Source organism: Protomyctophum bolini (genome assembly GCF_963924005.1).
Source record: "Protomyctophum bolini genome assembly, chromosome: 3".
NCBI classification, from domain to species: Eukaryota; Metazoa; Chordata; class Actinopteri; order Myctophiformes; family Myctophidae; genus Protomyctophum; species Protomyctophum bolini.
In genome coordinates, this window is record NC_137864.1 from 4,197,371 (window position 1) to 4,217,197 (window position 19,827).

The following is a 19,827-nucleotide window of genomic DNA, read 5'->3' on the forward strand; positions in this document are numbered from 1 at the left end:
TGTTATTATTATTGTCATTTTATGTCTCTCTCCCTCAGAACGACTCTGACTCAGATTTTGAGATCTTCTTACCTTTGGCCAGTAGTATACCTCTGCAGCTCATGGGGGAACCAATGGAACAGCGAGATGACGTTTAGTGATGATGTCCACTACTCCAGCGTCCACTTCACTTCACTCGCTCTAAGAAGAACCAGGAAGAGACACATACACTTCCCCACCGTCCAACCACCACAGCCCCCAGGGACAGAATGACGTCCACTACTCCGGCGTCCACTTCACTATAGGTCTAAGAACCACAAAGCGCCTCTCCATTCCACCGGCCCCCAGAAACTATAGGATCAGGACGTCAACTATAGTGTGGTCAAATTTAAAAGGTCCAATGCCGCCCCCCATGGTGAGATATCTGAGACACGACAAGCTCGAGCATAGAGGCTTATTTATTTCTTTTTCAGAGGCCTGGATGAGGAGAATTCCAATCCAATGTATTGTGCACTACACACACACACACACACACCAAACACAACAGTTTAAATACAGTGCCTTGCCTTCAGCATATGATTTTGTTTTTGCTGCCCCACAGTGTACTGTAGGCTTGTCTCTAGACGACATATGCATTCTTATAAACTTCCCCAATAAGAACAAAACTACTTCACAAGACCAATGTTGGTGTGACTAAATGGATTTGCTGGAGGGGGGGAAAAAGCATAGATTAGCAACTACAATGAAACTTTGAGCAGTTGCCTTTTTTTAGTCTCAAGCCAAAGAAAGGGCCAAATGCAAGAATTAATTGATTGCATATCATTGTACAAATGTTATACAAATGGAACTGCATGAATAAAGTTGTATTACATACTTTATGGTCATTCTTATCGGTTGACCGTACCCTGAGATTTCATTTTTCGACCGCAGTCAAGGTCATGGATTTCACAATGTCCCACATCGCCATCCCCTGAGATGTATCCCATGATGAAACTTGAATGATTTGAAGATTCAGAGTGCTTTGGTTTCATTGGAACACTAGCCGTCATTGTGACTGAATGCGATAGTAGTTATTTCCAATTAATATTAAACTACAAACCCTGATCATTTAAACAAAGGCTCATCTTTTATGACACCACACAGGTGCACTCCTTTAGTCATTAGGGCAAAAAATAACAGCTTAATATTTCACAGTGTGTGATAAAAAAACAAAAACGTACGCTTATCAAGACACCATATGGAAGACTAAAATCCAGAAAGAAACTGAATTATAGGCCCACATAGACAGAGACTGGTGTTTAGAAAGAGAGCTATAGGACAACATGATCCACATACACAGTGACTGACATGTCTGGCGAGTGCAGACATGATTGTCGTCTATGTCCCGCAGCCTGTGGTCGACAGCGCCTCCGCAGCCTCTTGCAGGGCGGTGCATTTGGCCTGGAGGCCGTGGTCGCCGGAGCACTCCGCGGTTAAAGGCCAGCGTTCAACCCAGGTGTTCTTCCCCAGCATGTAATTCAACCTGACAAGAGTGAAAGCGCGAGTAAGTGTTAAGTGTGTGTGTGTGTGTGTGTGTGTGTGTGTGTGTGTGTGTGCGCGCGCAACATGCGTGAGTTCGTTCATGTGTGCGTGTGTAAATGGTAAATGAACGGTGCGTTTCACATGGCACCTTTATCCAAGGCGCTTTACATAGATTGGGTGAATGTTCACCCATTCACACACACACACACACATTCATATATACACCAATGGCGGAGAAAACCATGGAAGGCCGCCGCCCCTACCTTCTCATCGGGAGCAATTAGGAGTGTCTTGCTCAAGGACATTTCGCTCTCGGGGGGGGGGGGGGGGGGGGGGGGAGCCCAGGATCGAACTGGGAGCCTAATTCCGTTTGCCAAGTGACCCCTGAGCCACTGCCGCCGTGTGTGTGTGTGTGCGCGCGCGCACGTGTGTGTAATAATTTATTTTGACATTTGTCACTGAGAAATAAACAATTTCTGTCAAGCAACGTTTCCTCCTCCAAAGTAAACCAGGGTTCAACATCCTTCTCACCTGCTGCTGGTGTCTATGTTCCACAAGTCCTCCTTGGGGCCTATGATGAGATACCGGGAGCCCTCCTGTAGACTCAGGCCTTCCCTGCAGGCTCCGTTAGACATGAAGACTCTTCTGTGGCCCGCCTCCACCCCGGCCTCCTCACCTGGAAGGGAGAGGTTAGGGAGAGAGTATAAGTCTCACGTGGCCAGACTGTTGCCTCTTTTGCCATTTTGCAAATGCCATTTACAGCCTGGAGAACGCAAGCTCTTTCCATGAGTAAAGCGAGAAAGCGGATGTGACGCACATCCCCTTCACTTGGTGCAGCGGCAAAACACGTCCTACTCAAAGCAAAACAGCGTTGAAGCTAAGGTGGCTAGTTTGTTTTCTGCATTATTTCTTATTCCACTAGTTTTGTCGGTGTTGATTCGATGATAGTTTTCTGTGCTAAACTATATCCGCGCACAGATAACATGAATCTCCCGCTCGTAATAATAACTGAATTGCATTTTTATCGCGCTTTTCTATGCACTACGTGTCTACTCAAGGCGCTTTTACAACGGTTCATTCATTCATACATTGGGAGGTGAAGCGGCGAACAGTCGACGCCAGCGTCCTCACTTCCCCACATTCACACACACCGATGGTGGCGAGCTCACACACCGACCGACTCATTGGAGGCAATGTGGGGTTCAGTGTCTTGCCCAAGGACACTTCGACATGTGGACAGGAGGAGGAGCCGGGATTCGAACCGCCGACCCACGGATCGTTGGACGACCTGCTCTACCTCCTGAGCCACAGTCGCCCTTCCAAGAGTTACTTGGCTCTTGCAGAACTGGTTCCAGAATCCTAAATACGTAGCATTCGGCGATTGTGCGATAGTTGTCTGGCTAGACGCGAGACTATAGCATAGGGAAAAGAGAGAGCAGATAGGAAGCAGACAGACTGTGGAATGAGTACAAAAATAAAGCACAGGGGTCTTCAACCAGTTGCTTAATGAGGACATGATATGGGGAAGACCCGAGGGATTATTCCAAAAATCTTTAGTAACTGCAATCTCGGTCTTACGTTAGGTAAACCTGACAGAGGGTGTGTGTGTGTGTGTGTGTGTGTGTGGCAGACTTACCCAACTTGATCAACCAAGTGATCTCCATTTCATATTTGTCGTAGTAACTCTGGTTGACGCTCAGCACTTTGACCTGATAGACTATAGAAGATTACCAGATATTAAAGACAGTACTCGTCAAGAAACTCTATGGCGGCGTGTGTGTGTGTGTGTGTGTGTGTGTGTGTGTGTGTGTGCGTGCGTGCGTGCGTGTGTGCGTGCCAACGTACCATGGTGTAAGGTCTTGCAGGCGAATGCTTGTATGGTTTCAGAAGTGAAGGTTTTGCTGTTGAGGACACAGCAGTCACCTACAGTATAGAAGCACAAGAACAAAATGCTCAGACAAACATCAGCAACATGCACACATGCAAAATGAAATGTTTATTGACAACTACAGTTGTCCAATACATCGTTGATTCTCCAAATGGGGTCCTTGAGAAGGAGGTCTGTAACTCTGAGTGTGTAAAAAAATAATCAAATGGACCCAGCTTACAGGTTCCATTTGTACACGCTCAGAGTTAAAGTAACACTGAGGACTTTTACAATATAAATTAGATCGGGGTTCCAATTTGTTTCTTAATCAAACCACTGCGATAAATGAGACCGAATCAAAGCCTTAACCCATTTTGAACGGGAACCCCTTTTGGTGGTACATTATGTTGTAATTTAGCTATTGAAAAATAGCAGATCTACAAGTTCATGGCTATGAACTTGTAGGTCTGCTATTTTTGAAAAGAAATCGTTAATTAAAATGTGTATTAATTAAATTAATTAAATGTCGACGTCAGGCCTGAATGGGGTGAGCCAAACCCTGTGTGCAGCGGCAGACGTTGTCCCTGCAGATCTGAGAGAGCTCCTCCCGGTCCTCCCTGGGGTTGTACACGCGACTGCAGCGGTGGTCTGAGGAGGACAGCAGGACAGTAGGGGGCAACGTTGAGATCCGAGACCAGATTCTCTACAAATATCTTCTAATTCGTGTTGGTGCTCAAACCTTTTTCATGTTAAGGACTCTCAGAATTATCTGTATAGCCTATTTGGTTAGAAATAGTTTAAAATAAAGTGGTTAAAAGCTAAGGTGACACAGATGCGTTCCAGGTCTGAATGGGTTAAGCATTAAATTGACCCAGGTCACACAAAAAAAAGGTTACATTTTTTATTTCATCGTCTCTGGATAATGTCAAACAATTAGTGTAAATGTAACTATAATAATACAGTTTGAATTTGAATGTACAAAGTCTATTTTACAAGCTCCTGGATTCGTTATTTGTTCGTTGTTGTTTATGCCGTTTGCTTTGATTGAATAATTGATTCAAAACTATGATTTGATTTGGGTGTGTGAAATAAAGTGTCAGTGTTGATTATCGTGTATTAATCAAATTATAGTTAACAAATATAACTACACTAAAAAGGATAAAGATGAAGGGAAAATAAGACCTTTTTATAGCACAATAATGTTTCAATAAGTTTACACATACAAACAAATGACACAATAATCAACACAAACACTTTATTGTAGAACACACCCAAATCAAGTCATAACATTACGGAGTGCATGTTCAATCAATTATACCGTCAAAGCAAACGGCATAAACATAATATTAGTAATATAATAATATTAGTTTGCCTCTTCTACAAAAATACAATATAGTTCTCGTGTATCATAATACCGTACTACTTGTATTATTTCCCACCACGGAGTATGTAACCTCGCATCAAACTATCCAGCATAGCTACTGTACATCTAATACTACTACATCTACTGTATATCCAACCTCGGAGGACAGTCGGGACGGTCTGGTTGTTCCCCCAGAATAGGGATGTTAACCCATTCTGGGCGGGCACCCATTTTGGTGTTATGCTTTACCTATTGAAAAATAGCAGATCTACAAGCTCATAGCGCGCCACCGAGTGGCGCGCTACGAGCTTGTAGGTCTGCTATTTTTGAAAAATCGAAGAACGACTGACATTTTTTTAATCTGATCTCAGGTCAGAATGGGTTCATCAGACCAGTGTGTGTCCAGTGGAAACCTCGTATGAATCTGATCTCAGGTCAGAATGGGTTAAGGTTCAAGACAAGTTGGTTAATAAACAATATTATCTGCGTATTTTTGAATGGAACTCACCCGGATTATAGTACTCATAGGCGGTGACCGAGGAGGGCTGGAGGAGGCCGACCTTGAAGTTCTGCTGCAGCCTGAAGGTCAGGATCTCTGGCTCCCTGTGAGACACCTGAGAGAGTACAGTACACTGTACTGTAGGTCAGGGGGTTCTCTTATACCCAATATAAATGTAGTGCTACAATAACCTTAATAATAGAGACAATACACCATGAATAAACACTGAAACCAGGGAAGGTGTATGCGTGTACTATATGTAAACTCTTCATTTCCACTTTCCAGCCATTCAGTTGCAAACAAATAAGAATAATTTGGCGGTTGCAAACAAATAAGAATAATTTGGCGACCCCCCCCCGAGGGGTCGCGACCCACGAGTTGAAATGAGAACCCCTGCCGTAGGTGATGGAACACTCATTTTGTTCCTACAGGGAAACTCTTTATACTATCCATTTTCTGTTGCTATGGTTGCTGTTTGATGTTATCTATGCTGCTGCATTGTCAGAATAGACAAAAATAAGTTGGACTCTTATGTACCTGTATACACAAGATGAGACAAATAAAGTACAACCTTGAACCTTGCACAAGTAGGACACCTGAGAGTAGGTTATGGAACAAGTAGCATGCAGAGTACGTGGAGAAATTGTTACTGAGACGATCTCCATTTTGGAAATATACTCGAGACCATGGGGAGGGTCTACATTTACACTACATTTTGCCCTCTGGGATCAACAAGGTAACCTAATAAGTGTGCATTTAATTAACATATGCACACCCAAATGTTGATGTAAGCCCTGTTTGATTAGAGAGTCATAATGTTCCATATTGGGATGTGCAGGCTGCATATGTCAATATGATGCATGTATAAAATAAAAACAACATGGACTTTTATTTCCGAGTGCACCCCTCCATGGTTGTTGAACAGTACAGCAAAATACAGCCCTATATGTGTCATCATTTTGTGTGGCGGAAATAGCCGATCTACAAGCTCATTGCATGTTGCAATGTGAAGTGTTGTGAGCTTGTAGATCTGCCATTTCCTTTATTACCTTGAAGAGGTGAATGATGAGGGAGCCTCTGTCACTCAGGTTGTCCACAACCTGGAAGTTACTGATGTAGCGATCCACTGAGTTGGTCAGCTGAGAGAGAGCGCACACGCGCGCACACACACACACACACACACACACACACACACACACACACACACACAGACACACATGTGTACACCATAAGCCACCTAGTGTCTACCATTACAGACATAAGAGGCGGTAGTAGTGTGTTCTTTTTTTCTTACCATCTCCAGGTCAGAGTTCTCCGGAGTGAATCCAGTAGGGAGACTGACATCCAGGACCACCATTCTGACATCTCTTGGCGCCAACGCTCTGTGGCGGAGGAATACATACACCAGTCAAAAGGAACTTCAGCAGCAGGTGTTAAAAACGAAAACTTTTCATTGTGAGGAGAACAGGTGAAAATATGACAAAACAGTAGAGAGTAGAGAGCTTGGACTGGTCCAGAGCGAGCTCTAAATGTACAGAATGCACTGGGAAATGTTTATGTCCGATTTTCACAACAGAATATAGGATTCATGTTAAATTTGGGTAAAGTTCCCCTTTAAAGCGGATTGCAAGTTTCCCTGAGCAAGATGCTAAACTTGAAACTATTCCAATTCAACTTTTCTAATTGCCAACAGTAGAAAACAGTAGATGTGGCGTTAACTGTGTGACTGTACAGAAACATATGCATTAATGTATGTTTCTTCCTTTCTATAAGATGGTGTAACGTGTACAAAAACAAAACACACAGAAGAACTATTCACCTCACACGGATGGTGATCTCGTACGATTTCACCACATCTGCAGGACGTCTCTCTATAAAGATGGGATAAAAACAGCGAAACAAATTGCTTCATCGTCCAAGGTAAGGAAACCTAATTCTTCTGGCAACTTGAGTGCACATTCCCGTGTACATTGTATAATGTTCAGTGTTTTAAAGCTGCAATAAATAACCTTTTCGTCCTATCCGAGATGCAAACGCCGGCATTTGCTAAAAAGCTAATACAGATTAATTATGCATTTCTCAAAGCAGAGCAGTGTAGGCCAACTACAACCACCCGCCGTTGTGTTAGTTATATAACATTGAATTAACATACTCTACCATACAAATTGGTCAAAATAAAGATTCTCTAACATAAGTTGAGGATTGCAGCTTTTGGTGTTTTAAACATTATGGTTTAATTTAGCTATTGAAAAATAGCAGATCTACAAGGTCGTAGCGCGCCACAAAATGTGGCACAAATCTTTGAATATATTATTTCAGAGCGAACGTTTTTAACTCAAATCTTTGCTTCTGGAGGGTCCCTGGAACAACATATTTTCCGATGGGGGTCGGCGGCCATTTACATATAATTTTATTAATCGACATGAAAATGTTTGAGAACCACTGACATAGTGAAACATGGGGTTTTTCAGATAACTGTCGGGATTTAGAAGACATTCATTGTAGAATCGCTCCCAGGTCAAAATGGGTTAAAGGTTTCTTACGACTGGATTCTTCAATGGCAACACTCAGTTCAAAGTTTGCACAGGTGCTATTCTCGTCCACGTCGTGCACCTGGTTGTAGTAGGTCACCACCTGTTACCAATTACCGGCATGTTGTCAGGGAAGATAACCAATCAGTATAATCATCATGAACAAGATGTATAGATGCACAGAATCACTGAAGTGATTCTGCAGTTCCATAGATGGAGTTGGAATTGTCTATATAATAACATTTATATAATCACAATCTATGCCAAACCTGGAATAATAATAAAAAAAAGCTCATACCTCAAGTATTCCCTGTCCAATTCCTCGAGCCTCTATCTGAAGGTTTTCGCCAAGAGGCACCTATAAGTAAGAACAAGGACAAGAGGAGAACATAGATTTAAAAGGTATATTCAGTGATTTCACTTAATTCACTTAATCACTTCTTTTTTGGTTTTGTTGTGATAATCCTCGCTACTATAGAGTGTGCTGACCATATAACGAGTTCCACCCTGTCCTCAGTTAACCCCTGGGGTTAATTGAGGACTAGGACTAGTCCTCCAATCAGGATAGAGAGGGGCCTTTCCCGCCAATCACAATCGAGCGGGAGCGGGCCTTGGTGTGCGTGCTGTTGGCCTGTCATGTGTCCCCCCCACTGTAGTGCGTGCATGTGCACATCTTGTTACCGAGGCGGACCGGTGGGTCCAAATCACTGAATGCTCCTTTAAAGCACTGTTGTTCTTCCAATAGAAACAAACAAAAAAACTCAGATGAAAGGAAATGTTGTTCAGACATGTCAATCAACCACTGTCAGAATCCTTGCCCCTGTTCATCCATCGTAAGTCGCTCCAAATACAAGCACCCATTTTGACCTGAGATCAGATTCTAAAAATGTCTTCTACATCCGGACAGTTTTCTGAAAAAGCCATGTTTCTATGTCAGTCGTTCTTGGATTTTTCAAAAATAGCAGACCTACAAGCTCGTATGAGCTTGTAGGCCCGCTATTTTCCAATAGCTAAAGCATAACTTTCTTTGGAACACAATATTATTTCATGTGGAACACCATGCAGTTACCTTGGAGGAACGCGCCACGTACAACGTGTGTGCATCAAAGGCATAGGTCACCTCCCTGCGTCCGGGGACCCGGACGTCCACCAACAGGCTGGTCTCCTCCTGAGACGCCTTGTTGGCCGAGTACTCTGAGAGGGCCTGGAGAACCACCATGGTGGACTGAGGGGAGGGGACAGGGGGACAGGGAGGCAAGAGAGACATAAATAGATAGGCATGTCACATACTGCAGGGGGTTCTCAACGTTTTTGCTCCTATCACTCCCCAGGCCATCTTTGAACAAGCAGTGTTGAGACAAGCTCGGAATAATATTGTATCAGACCCCTTTGCATGTGTTGTACCGTCCCGAGAGTACGAGCTATAATGCCATCCGGTAGGAGGTACAGTATAGAACTCCACGGTGTGTGTATAATAGATTTAAACACTCCTTTGTTCCCCTGTCAATCAAAATGCTCAATGAGAGATTGCCGAATGCACTTTACTGACTCAAGAGATTCAGGGATTGCCAAAAGCACTTTTTTGACTATGTGTGCAATATCTTTTGTTTTGTGAATGTTGGGAGTTTCATGGTGTTTTTTCCTTTTCGTTATGTGAACGTGTGTTATTTGTATGCAGCTGTGACTCTGTCTCCACGACAAATTTCTTCCAAGCTTTTTAAATCTTAAAAACAAACAAAAAAAATGCAAAATCTAATGTATAAAAAATATTTAAAAAAAAATGTATTTAAAAAATACTAAAACGGTCTGTAACAAGCAAAAAAAACAGCAAGTTTTATTGAAACTGTTCTTTTGAAACTGTGTTGCCTTATTGTAAACTTGCTTGCTGTGGTGGTGGTTATTCATGTTCATATTTATTGTTATATTGTCATGTCACTTATTGGTGTTAGTGAATCACCTGCCCATGCAGTCGTCATCAGTCACGTGATGTGACGACTGGGTTTAAAAGGGAGTTGTCACATATACTGCCGATTATCACCTGATGAAGGCCGTTCACGGCCGAAACGTTGTGTCATATTTATGGTGTTTTGAATAAAAAGCAAACACCTTGGAGCAAACCTGTGTGCGGACTCTCCTCTCTTCTCTGTACTTACCTTAGTCCAGCACCAGACAGGAACTGGATGTGCGCTAGCCACCTACCTTTTTAGACAAATAAAGACAACCTTGAACCTTGAAATGCTTTGGCAATGTCTCGGGAATTTTTATTTTCCAGCCATTCAGTTTGAAAAAAAAATGTTTTTTTAATTTATTTTTTGAAAATAATTTGGGGACCCACAAGCTCGTAGCTATGAGCTTGTAGATCTACTATTTTTAAATAGCTAAAGCATAACATAATGCTAACACCAAAAGGGGGTTCCCGCCACAAAATGGGTTTGACTGCGATTGTCTGCGCAAGGTGCTCTACAAAATAAACTTGACTTACTCACTACACGTAACTTACTTACTCACTAAAAGTCTCAAGTCGGAAATTCGACCTTGCGTTCTCTTGTTCTCTCCATTCTAGTGTGCGGTGGTGCCGGGTGACGTATATACCTGCGTGGGACCGAAGCTTCCTCCCAGGCCACGGTTCTCGTTGAGCCAGTTGAAGGCCGCGGCTGCCTCTTCCATGTGGCCGCTCTTGACCAGAGCCAGCAGGGCATACCCCGTGGCCTCCAGCGTGAACCAGCGGCTCTCACTGTCGGGCCAGTGGCTGTGGTCTGGAGCACAGAGAGAGGGAGGGGAGACATGAGGAGCAAGGCGGTAAGATGTGGGTGTCTGTCCGTACCAGGGGGGGGGGGGGCAGTCAAACAGATATTTCGTGAAGCCACTAAGGAAATCGGGACTTCCTGAAAGTGCCAATGAGGTTCTCCAAGCTATAGCACAGCTATCGGACAACTGCAGAGCGTCTCAAACATGCCAGCCCTAAGGTTGCCGTTCTGCTTTCCATTATGTTTCACTGGTCTCATGACACATGGTTCACTGCCACACTCTATGAATTGTCTGTTACTCTGGACTGGCAACGGTTGTCAAGGACAAGGCAGGAAAAGTGGGGATCTTGGATAATTACAGACCTATTGCTCCAGCCAGCGTATTTTCCAAGGTCCTCGAAAAAGATTGTATTAGATAGATTAAGTTTTTTTTTTTTTTTTTAATACCACTGACAATCAGTTTGGGCTTAAGGCTATAAACATGGTACTGACTGACTGACCTAGGCATCTATGCTCTAAATAAAAGAAGTGGTTGATAAATATAGAAGCCAGAATTCCTCTGTTATAGTTGGTTTTGGCCGTTCTTACAGCATCCTATGGCATGCTAACCAGCATGCAGGTTTAGATGGGGAAGTGCATGGGGTTTCGGCTCCTTTTGCTGTAGGTAACGGGGTCTGGTAAGGGGGATTACTCTCGCCAGCCCCCATTTAATCTTTTATCTTTTCAGCTAAATACAGTAACTACAGTAACTCCCCGTTGAACCATCTAATGTACGCTGATGACTTTTGCAATACTTTCTCCCGGTAGTGCTGGCTTTCAACAGCTGCTAATTAGTATATGCTCTGAATTAGGGGTATAGCGTTTGATATCAAACGGCAAAAAGAGCGTACTAATGATCTGCAGGACGAGAGGGGATAAAGACCTCTCCTTTCCTCCTCAGCTCAGTGGCCTTGTGGTTAGAGTGTCCGCCCTGAGACTGGGAGGCCGGGGATCGATCCCCGGCCGGGGTCATACCAAAATAATATATAATAAATAATGGGACCCAGTGCCTCCCTGCTTGACACTCAGCATCAAGGGTTGGATTGGGGGTGGGAAGTGAGGACGCTGGCGTCGACTGTTCGCCGCTTCACCTCCCAATGTATGAATGAATGAACCATTGTAAAGCGCTTTGAGCACTTGGAAAAGCGCTAAAAAAATGCAATTCATTATTATTATTATTTAATTCCATTTATCTGAACGGCATCCATCTGCAGTAAAGCTAAGTATCTGATAACTGACCAACTGTCTGATGATAAGGATCTGTATAGGCATGCAGTGCCATATAGGACTATATGCTCAAGCAAACATGCTGGGGAGGACATTTCACTCATGTACACTTGAGGTAAAAGTAAATCTCTTCAGAGCATGCTGCGACTTAAAGTTCACGAAAGCGAGCATTGTATAAACTGCAGGTTGCTTATAATGGTTGCATGCGTACTGTATATTGTTGAAAGAACCAAGGTGGAGGAGTGCAAGTGAGTTATTCTGTAGTGTGGGAGTATACACTTTTCATGCCTTACCGAGAAACTTGATGCACGAATTTGTGTCGGCTCGAATGAGTCTCTTAACTGTATAATGAGGCAGCTGTGTTGTAACCCCAGCTTCGGTACCATTAGGTAACGGTAACCGTTTATTGTAAAACTCATGTTTTTATGGGTTAGGGGTGTTTCTTCTGTATGTAGTCTGTTTTTTGGAACAAATAAATGAAGATACTAAGATACATTCGACGTTTGTATAGCCGCTCCAAAAACTGCAATGGCTACATATTATGCTGTGTAGCTTTGCATCTTTGTATCTTTTGCATCTGCCCCGTGTGAACGCAGCACAACAGACTATTTCCACATTCTTGCAGTATTGATACGTTCACTTATTAAGTAAAATATACGTATGTATAGTACTTTTTCCAAAGCTGTGTGACTGTGTGCATGCGTGCATGCGTGCATGCGTGAGTGCGTGCGTGCATACCAGTAGACGCATATCTCAGGGGCACAACGTCTAGCTGTGTAAACATAGACAGGGCGTAGGATGCGATGGCCACACTGTAAGGTCTCGTCAGCGAGGGGAGTTTTCTCTGCAGGTACTCGACGGTCTTCAGGGTGGATTCCTATAGGTGGACCGTATAGAATCATCATCATATTAATAATTACAGAATAGCATATTGGTATAGCTTTCTACAGACAAGACATGGTTGCTTTGTAGAGAGTCGTTTGTGACAAGCCATGATTCAAGCTTCGATAGCCCTCCTTCCACACGTATATGCATAATATACCGGTATACATATTTCGTCGCTTTAAACCACCTAACTCAACCTATTAACTCCATTGGACCCTCAAACTGTCCACTATAGAGCAGCTACTCTACTCCTACTCCACCCCCTCATTGACAGTAAGAAAATTGACAATATATAAAGTCACAACACGTGCATAAATGCATTCATACATGAATCTGTGCGTTTCACATTATGGCCAACAGTGCGTCAGCCTTCAGTACCTCCACGTTTACAGCAGGGTCTCGGCTGCACTGGATGCCGGCCTCCTTGGCCTCTGCCAGCGCTATGAGGACGAAGGCCGTCAGAGTGGTCTCTGCCTCTGTGCCTCGAAGACCGCCCTGCGGGAAACACGCACACACACCGGACAGACAGGTCTTCACAATGGGCTCCGTCATAGAGCATTAAAAGGATAGAAGCTCCGCCAACCCTCCGCTATTCATGTCAGTGGAAGTTGCTCAGTGGCGTTTTGAAGCACTACTTCCTTCCTGCCTTTTTGGGAGCATTTCCGCATTTGGGCGCCAAACTTTGGTGCCCAAATGCGGACGTGCAACCGAGCAGCTCAATGTTAAAGCCCAGCTGCACGGGGTTTCCTCGTCATGAATCCACGGGGTCCGCCGTCCGCAGTCCCTCCTCTTACCGCTAGGGGCCCCGTGCTTCAACGCTGGAAAGCCTCACTGCGGCCCCTTGGGCTCTATGCATATAAACACGCCATTTTGGAAAGAGCTTGGGCCCCTTCCCCATACTTCCTTCACAGGTGTTACCGATGATACTAATGAAGGCTCTGTTCCGTTCTGGTCAAGCAGAGTCGGGGTGCTGCTATACTGTGCGTGTTGGCTCACTGGGAACACTCTGCTACGCCAGTGGGTCTCAAAGAGTCCTTGAGTGGGTTCCAAAATGGCCCGTATACGGGTGTGTTTGGGCGACGACTTGTGTACGGTATTTGGCTACAATTTGGGGATCTGACGTGTGTGTGTGTGTGTGTGTGTGTGTGTGGTGTGTGTGTGTGTGTGTGTGTGTGTGCGCGCGCCAGGCGTCTCTCACGATCATGGTGGTGCTGTAGACTGGGTTGTCCTCCTTGAAACTCCCCCCAGGCTGCCGTTTGTGTTTGAGCAGGTAGAGCAGAGCGTCGCACACCTGCCGCTCGTCCACACCGATGACGGAATAAGCCATGGAGAACACCTTCACCACGTAGGCAGTGATCCTGAAGCCGTCGGAAGGGAATTCATGCTTTCATTATTCCATCCATGATTCACTTACACAGTATTCATGTCATATACCGTCCATAATTGGTTATTTGCTCATTTATATATCAAGAGGGATACAACAGATTTAAAAAGTAGCTCTATCGATCTGGTATGTAAGAAAGACGAGTGAAAGAAGAGACACCGACAGGGATGCAACTGATTTTAAAAGTAGCACTAACAATCTGTTATGTAAGAAAGGTGTGTGTTTTGTGTATAGTACATGAAGTTGAAGTTTCCTTTTTAAAATAAACTACTGTACTGTACTGTACTGTACTGTATGTTAATAAGACCTATACTTCATTGTACGAGAAATAGCAGATACAGCCCATAGAGTACTGTAGACTCACAACACATTGCAGAGTGAAGTGTTCGAAGCTTGCAGATCTGCTATTTTTGAAGAATGTGAACAAAATCAACCCAATTCTTTAGAATTCTAAAACGTTTTGACATTTTTCAAAGGTTTTCGAGGAATAGGGACACCACAGGGTTATTGCATTCAATCATGTCTACTGCATTTCACCTAAAATAATCTCTAAGGGGCCATGAACCAGTCGGTGTCCACAGAAAGTGTTTTTTTTTTTTACCTCCCAGCACCTTTCTGCCATGCACTTCTATATGATGTGGAGGTACTAATTAGTAGAACTCTTCTTCCCTGCTCCGCACCTTGCGTTTCAGCGCTTTCGGTGTCCAGCTTCAACTTAGGGTGACCAGATGTCCCTCTTTGCGTGGGACAGTCCCTCATTACCAATACTCTTTAGCTGTCCCACAAATTGAGACCCTGTCCCACATTGTGACTGCCATTCACAAAATAATGCCCTGGCTAATAGTTGGCTTAATGTTGTAAAGCTCTCTCATTCTCTCTTTTCCTGTTTTTAAGCCCGTTAAAATAATGAGAAATATCCCCTATAGCCCAGGGGTTCTCGTCTCAACGTTTTTTGGCTGGGGAGACCCCCGGGAAATGCTTTGGCCATATGTCTCGCGACCCCCGCCACGCCCCCCCCACAAGTTAAAAAAAACAACGTTTGGAGAGGATCGCCACTCATCAGTGTAACGTTCCTGTTGGAAGTGTTGGACACCCACAGGTGGCAAAAGATTTATGGGAGGCGCCATGAACTCTGTGCATCTGGACATGATATGCAAAGCGCACCAACTACTCAAAAACAAACGTATACAGTGGTACTAGAATCAGAGCTCCAACTCCACGGTCCTTGATGAGCATTAGCGGCATTACCTACAACGTAAATGCAATGTAATGTCGTGACATTACCATGTACTGGCGCCTTGCTTCTGGTACGGAGGGTAAGAGCCATCGCTTTTACGGTACGCCAGTTGCTTCTCATAGCCTGGGGATGAAGACAGCGTGGATATTAATTTGTCTGAACAAAAATAACCCAATTCTAGACCAGGCCGGGGTCTTCAATGTTTTTTTTTAGGCCAAGGAAGGACCCCTTGGCTGAGAGGCAGATGAAGCAAGGACTCGATCCCCATTATAGTGTAAAATTGTGTTGCATATTAAACCTTTTCATAGATCTCAGATGGCTTCATTGACTATCAGTGATATGTGAATTCATGTTTGTTTTTTTCTTTCAGACATTTAACCACTGAAACCCTCGATATTTAGTAATCTTGAACCGTTGGTTCTGTACTCGATCTGCTCTTTTTTTCCCCCTCTACACCCAAAAAAATAGACGACCTATACAAGCACACAACGTGTGTACTTGTAGATTGGCTATCTTCGGCAAATGTTCCCCTCGGAAAACAGGGATCCTATAGGGTTGCAGTGGTCCAAAAGAAAATCCATATCACACAAAGACTTGGCCCGTATAGTAACTGTAACTCCGATCCACCCATTGGTATAGATCCATCTTCCTCCATTCCTTTCCCTCCCCCTCACCTCTCCGGATGTATCGGAGGGCCTCGTCCCGGCGCTCCGGCCCGACGACGCCCCAGTCGTCGGTCCGGTCCAGATAGAGGGTGGCGATTAGGGGCAGGGTGATGGTGGCCAGGTTCTGCTCCACACAGCCCCCGGGCATCCGGATCAACCGGCCCAGAGAGTCCTCGCTGATGGAGTTGTCAATGCTGTCGGCCAGCACGTTGCCTGGGAGAGGAGAGGAGAGGAGAGGAGAGGAGAGGAGTGATAAATAACACCTCAGAAGGATAAGAGGAGAGGAGAGGAGAGGAGTGATAAATAACACCTCAGAAGGATAAGAGGAGAGGAGAGGAGAGGAGAGGAGAGGAGAGGAAAGGAGAGGAGAGGAGAGGAGTGATAAATAACACCTCAGAAGGATAAGAGGAGAGGAGAGGAGAGGAGAGGAGAGGAGAGGAGAGGAGAGGAGAGGAGAGGAGAGGAGAGGAGAGGAGAGGAGGGGAGGGGAGGAGCAATGAGTGATAAATAACACCTCAGAAGGATAAGAGGAGAGGAGAGGAGAGGAGAGGAGAGGAGAGGAGAGGAGAGGAGAGGAGAGGAGAGGAGAGGAGAGGAGAGGAGAGGAGAGGAGGAGCAATGAGTGATAAATAACACCTCAGAAGGATAAGAGGAGAGGAGAGGAGAGGAGAGGAGAGGAGAGGAGGAGCAATGAGTGATAAATAACATCTCAGAAGGATAAGAGGAGAGGAGAGGAGAGGAGAGGAGAGGAGAGGAGAGGAGAGGAGAGGAGAGGAGAGGAATGTTTACCAACCTCTGATACTCATGAACGTCTCGGGTTTAGAGTTGGGCACAACTGAATGCAGCCTCACCTTGTCAACACGAACCACTTGCTTACCTACAGTACATAAAAACACAGGGATGAAAGACACCGGTTTATGGAATTGTATCATTGTGGGAATGGAAATGTTCTGGTAAGTTGCCCTCGGGAAGTTATTTAAGCCAGAAAGGCTTGACGTCTTTGTATTCATCTAAATATCACATCTGTGTAGTGTACTAATAAGGAGTATTATATTATTTAGCATTTAGAGGGTTTTAGTCAATACACGGTCAAATACTAACTTTAACATGTATACGTTGTAAGGTTTGTAACTATGGGACCATTGGGTTACATTTGTAGAGTCTCATTGTTAAATGAACACTCTTTTAACAGCAAAGACATGCCTCTGACAAGAGAACAGCACGCCATGTACAATCTGCTTACCAAGCAACCCTAGAGCAGACGGGTTCAACACGAAGCTCCGAACTTCAGTCTTTTGAACTCCCTCCACCTGAGGCCAAAACAAATAAAAGTTTTTATCATTGCACTGAATATAATAAGACTGTGTTAGTTTAAGACACCCTTCCTCCTCTCATGGTCGAAGTCCAAAGCCGTTTTGTTTTTGTTCCCCTCGGCAATAATGTAAATACTTTCGTTTCTTGGTTGTTGTTTTTTTTTGTCTTTGTCTTTTTCTGCCCACTCTTTTCTTCTTTTTCTCCTTCTAGAATGTACACTCTGAAGCGATGTTGCCCCTGTTAAGTGTTGACTTGAACAACATATTTTGAGCTGGAGGGTCGGTGGCCAAATGCATCATTTTGAGGGTTCTTGACATGAAAAAGAGTTGCCGACACATGTAGCAACACACGTTTTTCAGAAAAACGGTTATAGGATTCAGAAGACATTTTTTTGTAGACTCGGCCTGCGGCTCTTAAAATGGCCGACAGTGACTCACCACCACGCGCAGGACTTTCCTCACGCGGTCTCCTCCCATCATGCCACTGACCAGCACCATCACGTCCACGGGAAGCTTCCCCACCGCGTGCGGCACGACGGTGTACGGCACCACCAACGAAGAGCGGGGCGCCACGTCCACCTCCTGCGCGTACTGCTCGCTGAAGGCGAGGCTGCACATGCCTTCCGTCTTCATCAGCACCACCCTCACCTGTTTACAATTTAGGCATTTAGCAGACGCTCTTGATCCAGAGCGACTTACATTTAAGCAAAAACAAAATCATGGCAATACATCACATACCGGTATATAAAAAAGTAGTTATCATGAATCATGTATAAACCAAGAACGTAACAGTGGAGTATCTATGTCAACTATACATTATGTACTATACTATATTATACAATATACATGTGTATTATAAAGTGCTATGACTAGATGAAATGCAATTCTAGTGCCGTCCACGTAACGAGCTATAAGTCTGTCTAAAATACTATCTAAGTCTACATAAAGTGCATATCTAAGGGGCTAGGCTATAGGGCACGTGCTACGGGCCATGGTGGAGTCTGAAGAGGTGGGTTTTCAGACTACGGGCGGAAGATTGGGAGTGAGGCTGCAGTTCTGACTGTGATGGGAAGTGCATTCCATAGTTTTGGAGCCAGAAGGGAGAAGAGTTTGGGACGTGTGGAGCGTTGTCCCGGAGTTTTTAGTGAAGGTACAGACAAACAAACAAACAGACAGACAAACAAACAAACACCAGCCGACACCATGCTCATGATTCGTGTCATGATGCACCTGCTGGTGTAAAGTAACATTTACTGAAGTTATGTATAGTTTTTTGGATCTTTTATTAATTTTCAGTACTTTGACTTATACTCCAGTAACTCCACTACATTACAGTATACTTTGACTTAACCCATTTAGGCCCGAGCAAAGATTTGAGTTAAAAACGTTCGCTCTGAAAGAATATATATTCAAACATTTGCGACACATTTTCACGATTTCTCAAAAATAGCAGACCTACAAGATCGTAGCGCGCCACTAGGTGGCACGCTATGAGCTTGTAGATCTGCTATTTTTCAATAGCTAAATCATAACAATGTTTAAAACACCAAAAGGGGTTCCCGCCCAAAATGGGTTTTAAACTCCACTACATCTCAGATATTGTATAGGTATTACTCCACTACAATAATTTGAAAACTTTAGTTACCAGTTACTTTGTACATTTTGATTATTATTACAAAACGTGGCTACATTAACCACTTCAGTCAGCAATACATTTATATGTATTGCTGACTGAAGTGTCATATATACTTCCCTCCCTGGTTCTCCACGCGAGGTCCCGGGGGAACCAGCTAAATGACTGATTATATAATGTTGTTATGACGTTATTATCATCATGTTGTTATTGTGTTTCGAACCCCGTTTCAGGGCGGACACTCGGACCACAAGGCCACTGTCTCGGGGTGGAGGAATCAAACCTATAATCTGGACATGGAGCCAGTTCATTCAGATTTGAGCACAATCCTATAGGGAAGCTGAAGGAGGACAGAGTGTGTGTGCTACAGTATAGGTTTTGAAGGAGGACAGAGTGTGTGTGCTACAGTATAGGTTTTGAAGGAGGACAGAGTGTGTGTGCTACAGTATAGGTTTTGAAGGAGGACAGAGTGTGTGTGCTACAGTATAGGTTTTGAAGGAGGACAGAGTGTGTGTGCTACAGTATAGGTTTTGAAGGAGGACAGAGTGTGTGTGCTACAGTATAGGTTTTGAAGGAGGACAGAGTGTGTGTGCTACAGTATAGGTTTTGAAGGAGGACAGAGTGTGTGTGCTACAGTATAGGTTTTGAAGGAGGACAGAGTGTGTGTGCTACAGTATAGGTTTTGAAGGAGGACAGAGTGTGTGTGCTACAGTATAGGTTTTGAAGTGGTCTCACGTGCAGGGCCCTGTCGACGTAGTTGTGGAGCACAGCCTTGATCTCGATTTGCTCATTCCTCGCCACTGAATACGGAAGCTTCAGGTCCACAAATAGAGGCTTAAATGTTTTCACGTTGTAAGGCTCGGCCACGCAGAATCCTACAGAATGAGACATGGATCAGCATGCTGTGTGCTGATTGATTGAGGAATTTATTAACAGA

At 44.3% G+C, this 19,827-nt stretch overlaps 1 protein-coding gene across 1 annotated transcript in view; it reads right to left on the reverse strand.

Moving 5' to 3' along the window:
- Nucleotides 1-470: 470 nt before the first annotated feature.
- LOC308310748 (venom factor-like) overlaps nucleotides 471-19,827 on the reverse strand; it is a 22,941-nt gene continuing 3,584 nt past the window's right edge. The window contains exons 4-25 of the mRNA XM_080757154.1: nucleotides 19,626-19,765; nucleotides 17,696-17,905; nucleotides 17,188-17,254; nucleotides 16,738-16,821; nucleotides 15,954-16,157; nucleotides 15,327-15,402; nucleotides 13,857-14,016; nucleotides 13,037-13,153; nucleotides 12,512-12,650; nucleotides 10,353-10,516; nucleotides 8,830-8,985; nucleotides 8,059-8,118; nucleotides 7,773-7,863; nucleotides 7,049-7,100; nucleotides 6,524-6,611; nucleotides 6,279-6,368; nucleotides 5,239-5,344; nucleotides 3,926-4,015; nucleotides 3,346-3,423; nucleotides 3,137-3,217; nucleotides 2,032-2,176; nucleotides 471-1,501 (exon numbers count right to left, since the gene is read on the reverse strand). Of these exons, the coding sequence (XP_080613280.1) occupies nucleotides 1,357-1,501; nucleotides 2,032-2,176; nucleotides 3,137-3,217; nucleotides 3,346-3,423; nucleotides 3,926-4,015; nucleotides 5,239-5,344; nucleotides 6,279-6,368; nucleotides 6,524-6,611; nucleotides 7,049-7,100; nucleotides 7,773-7,863; nucleotides 8,059-8,118; nucleotides 8,830-8,985; nucleotides 10,353-10,516; nucleotides 12,512-12,650; nucleotides 13,037-13,153; nucleotides 13,857-14,016; nucleotides 15,327-15,402; nucleotides 15,954-16,157; nucleotides 16,738-16,821; nucleotides 17,188-17,254; nucleotides 17,696-17,905; nucleotides 19,626-19,765 (2,543 nt within the window). The 3' untranslated portion in view covers nucleotides 471-1,356. The remainder of the gene's footprint in view (nucleotides 1,502-2,031; nucleotides 2,177-3,136; nucleotides 3,218-3,345; nucleotides 3,424-3,925; nucleotides 4,016-5,238; nucleotides 5,345-6,278; nucleotides 6,369-6,523; nucleotides 6,612-7,048; nucleotides 7,101-7,772; nucleotides 7,864-8,058; nucleotides 8,119-8,829; nucleotides 8,986-10,352; nucleotides 10,517-12,511; nucleotides 12,651-13,036; nucleotides 13,154-13,856; nucleotides 14,017-15,326; nucleotides 15,403-15,953; nucleotides 16,158-16,737; nucleotides 16,822-17,187; nucleotides 17,255-17,695; nucleotides 17,906-19,625; nucleotides 19,766-19,827) is intronic.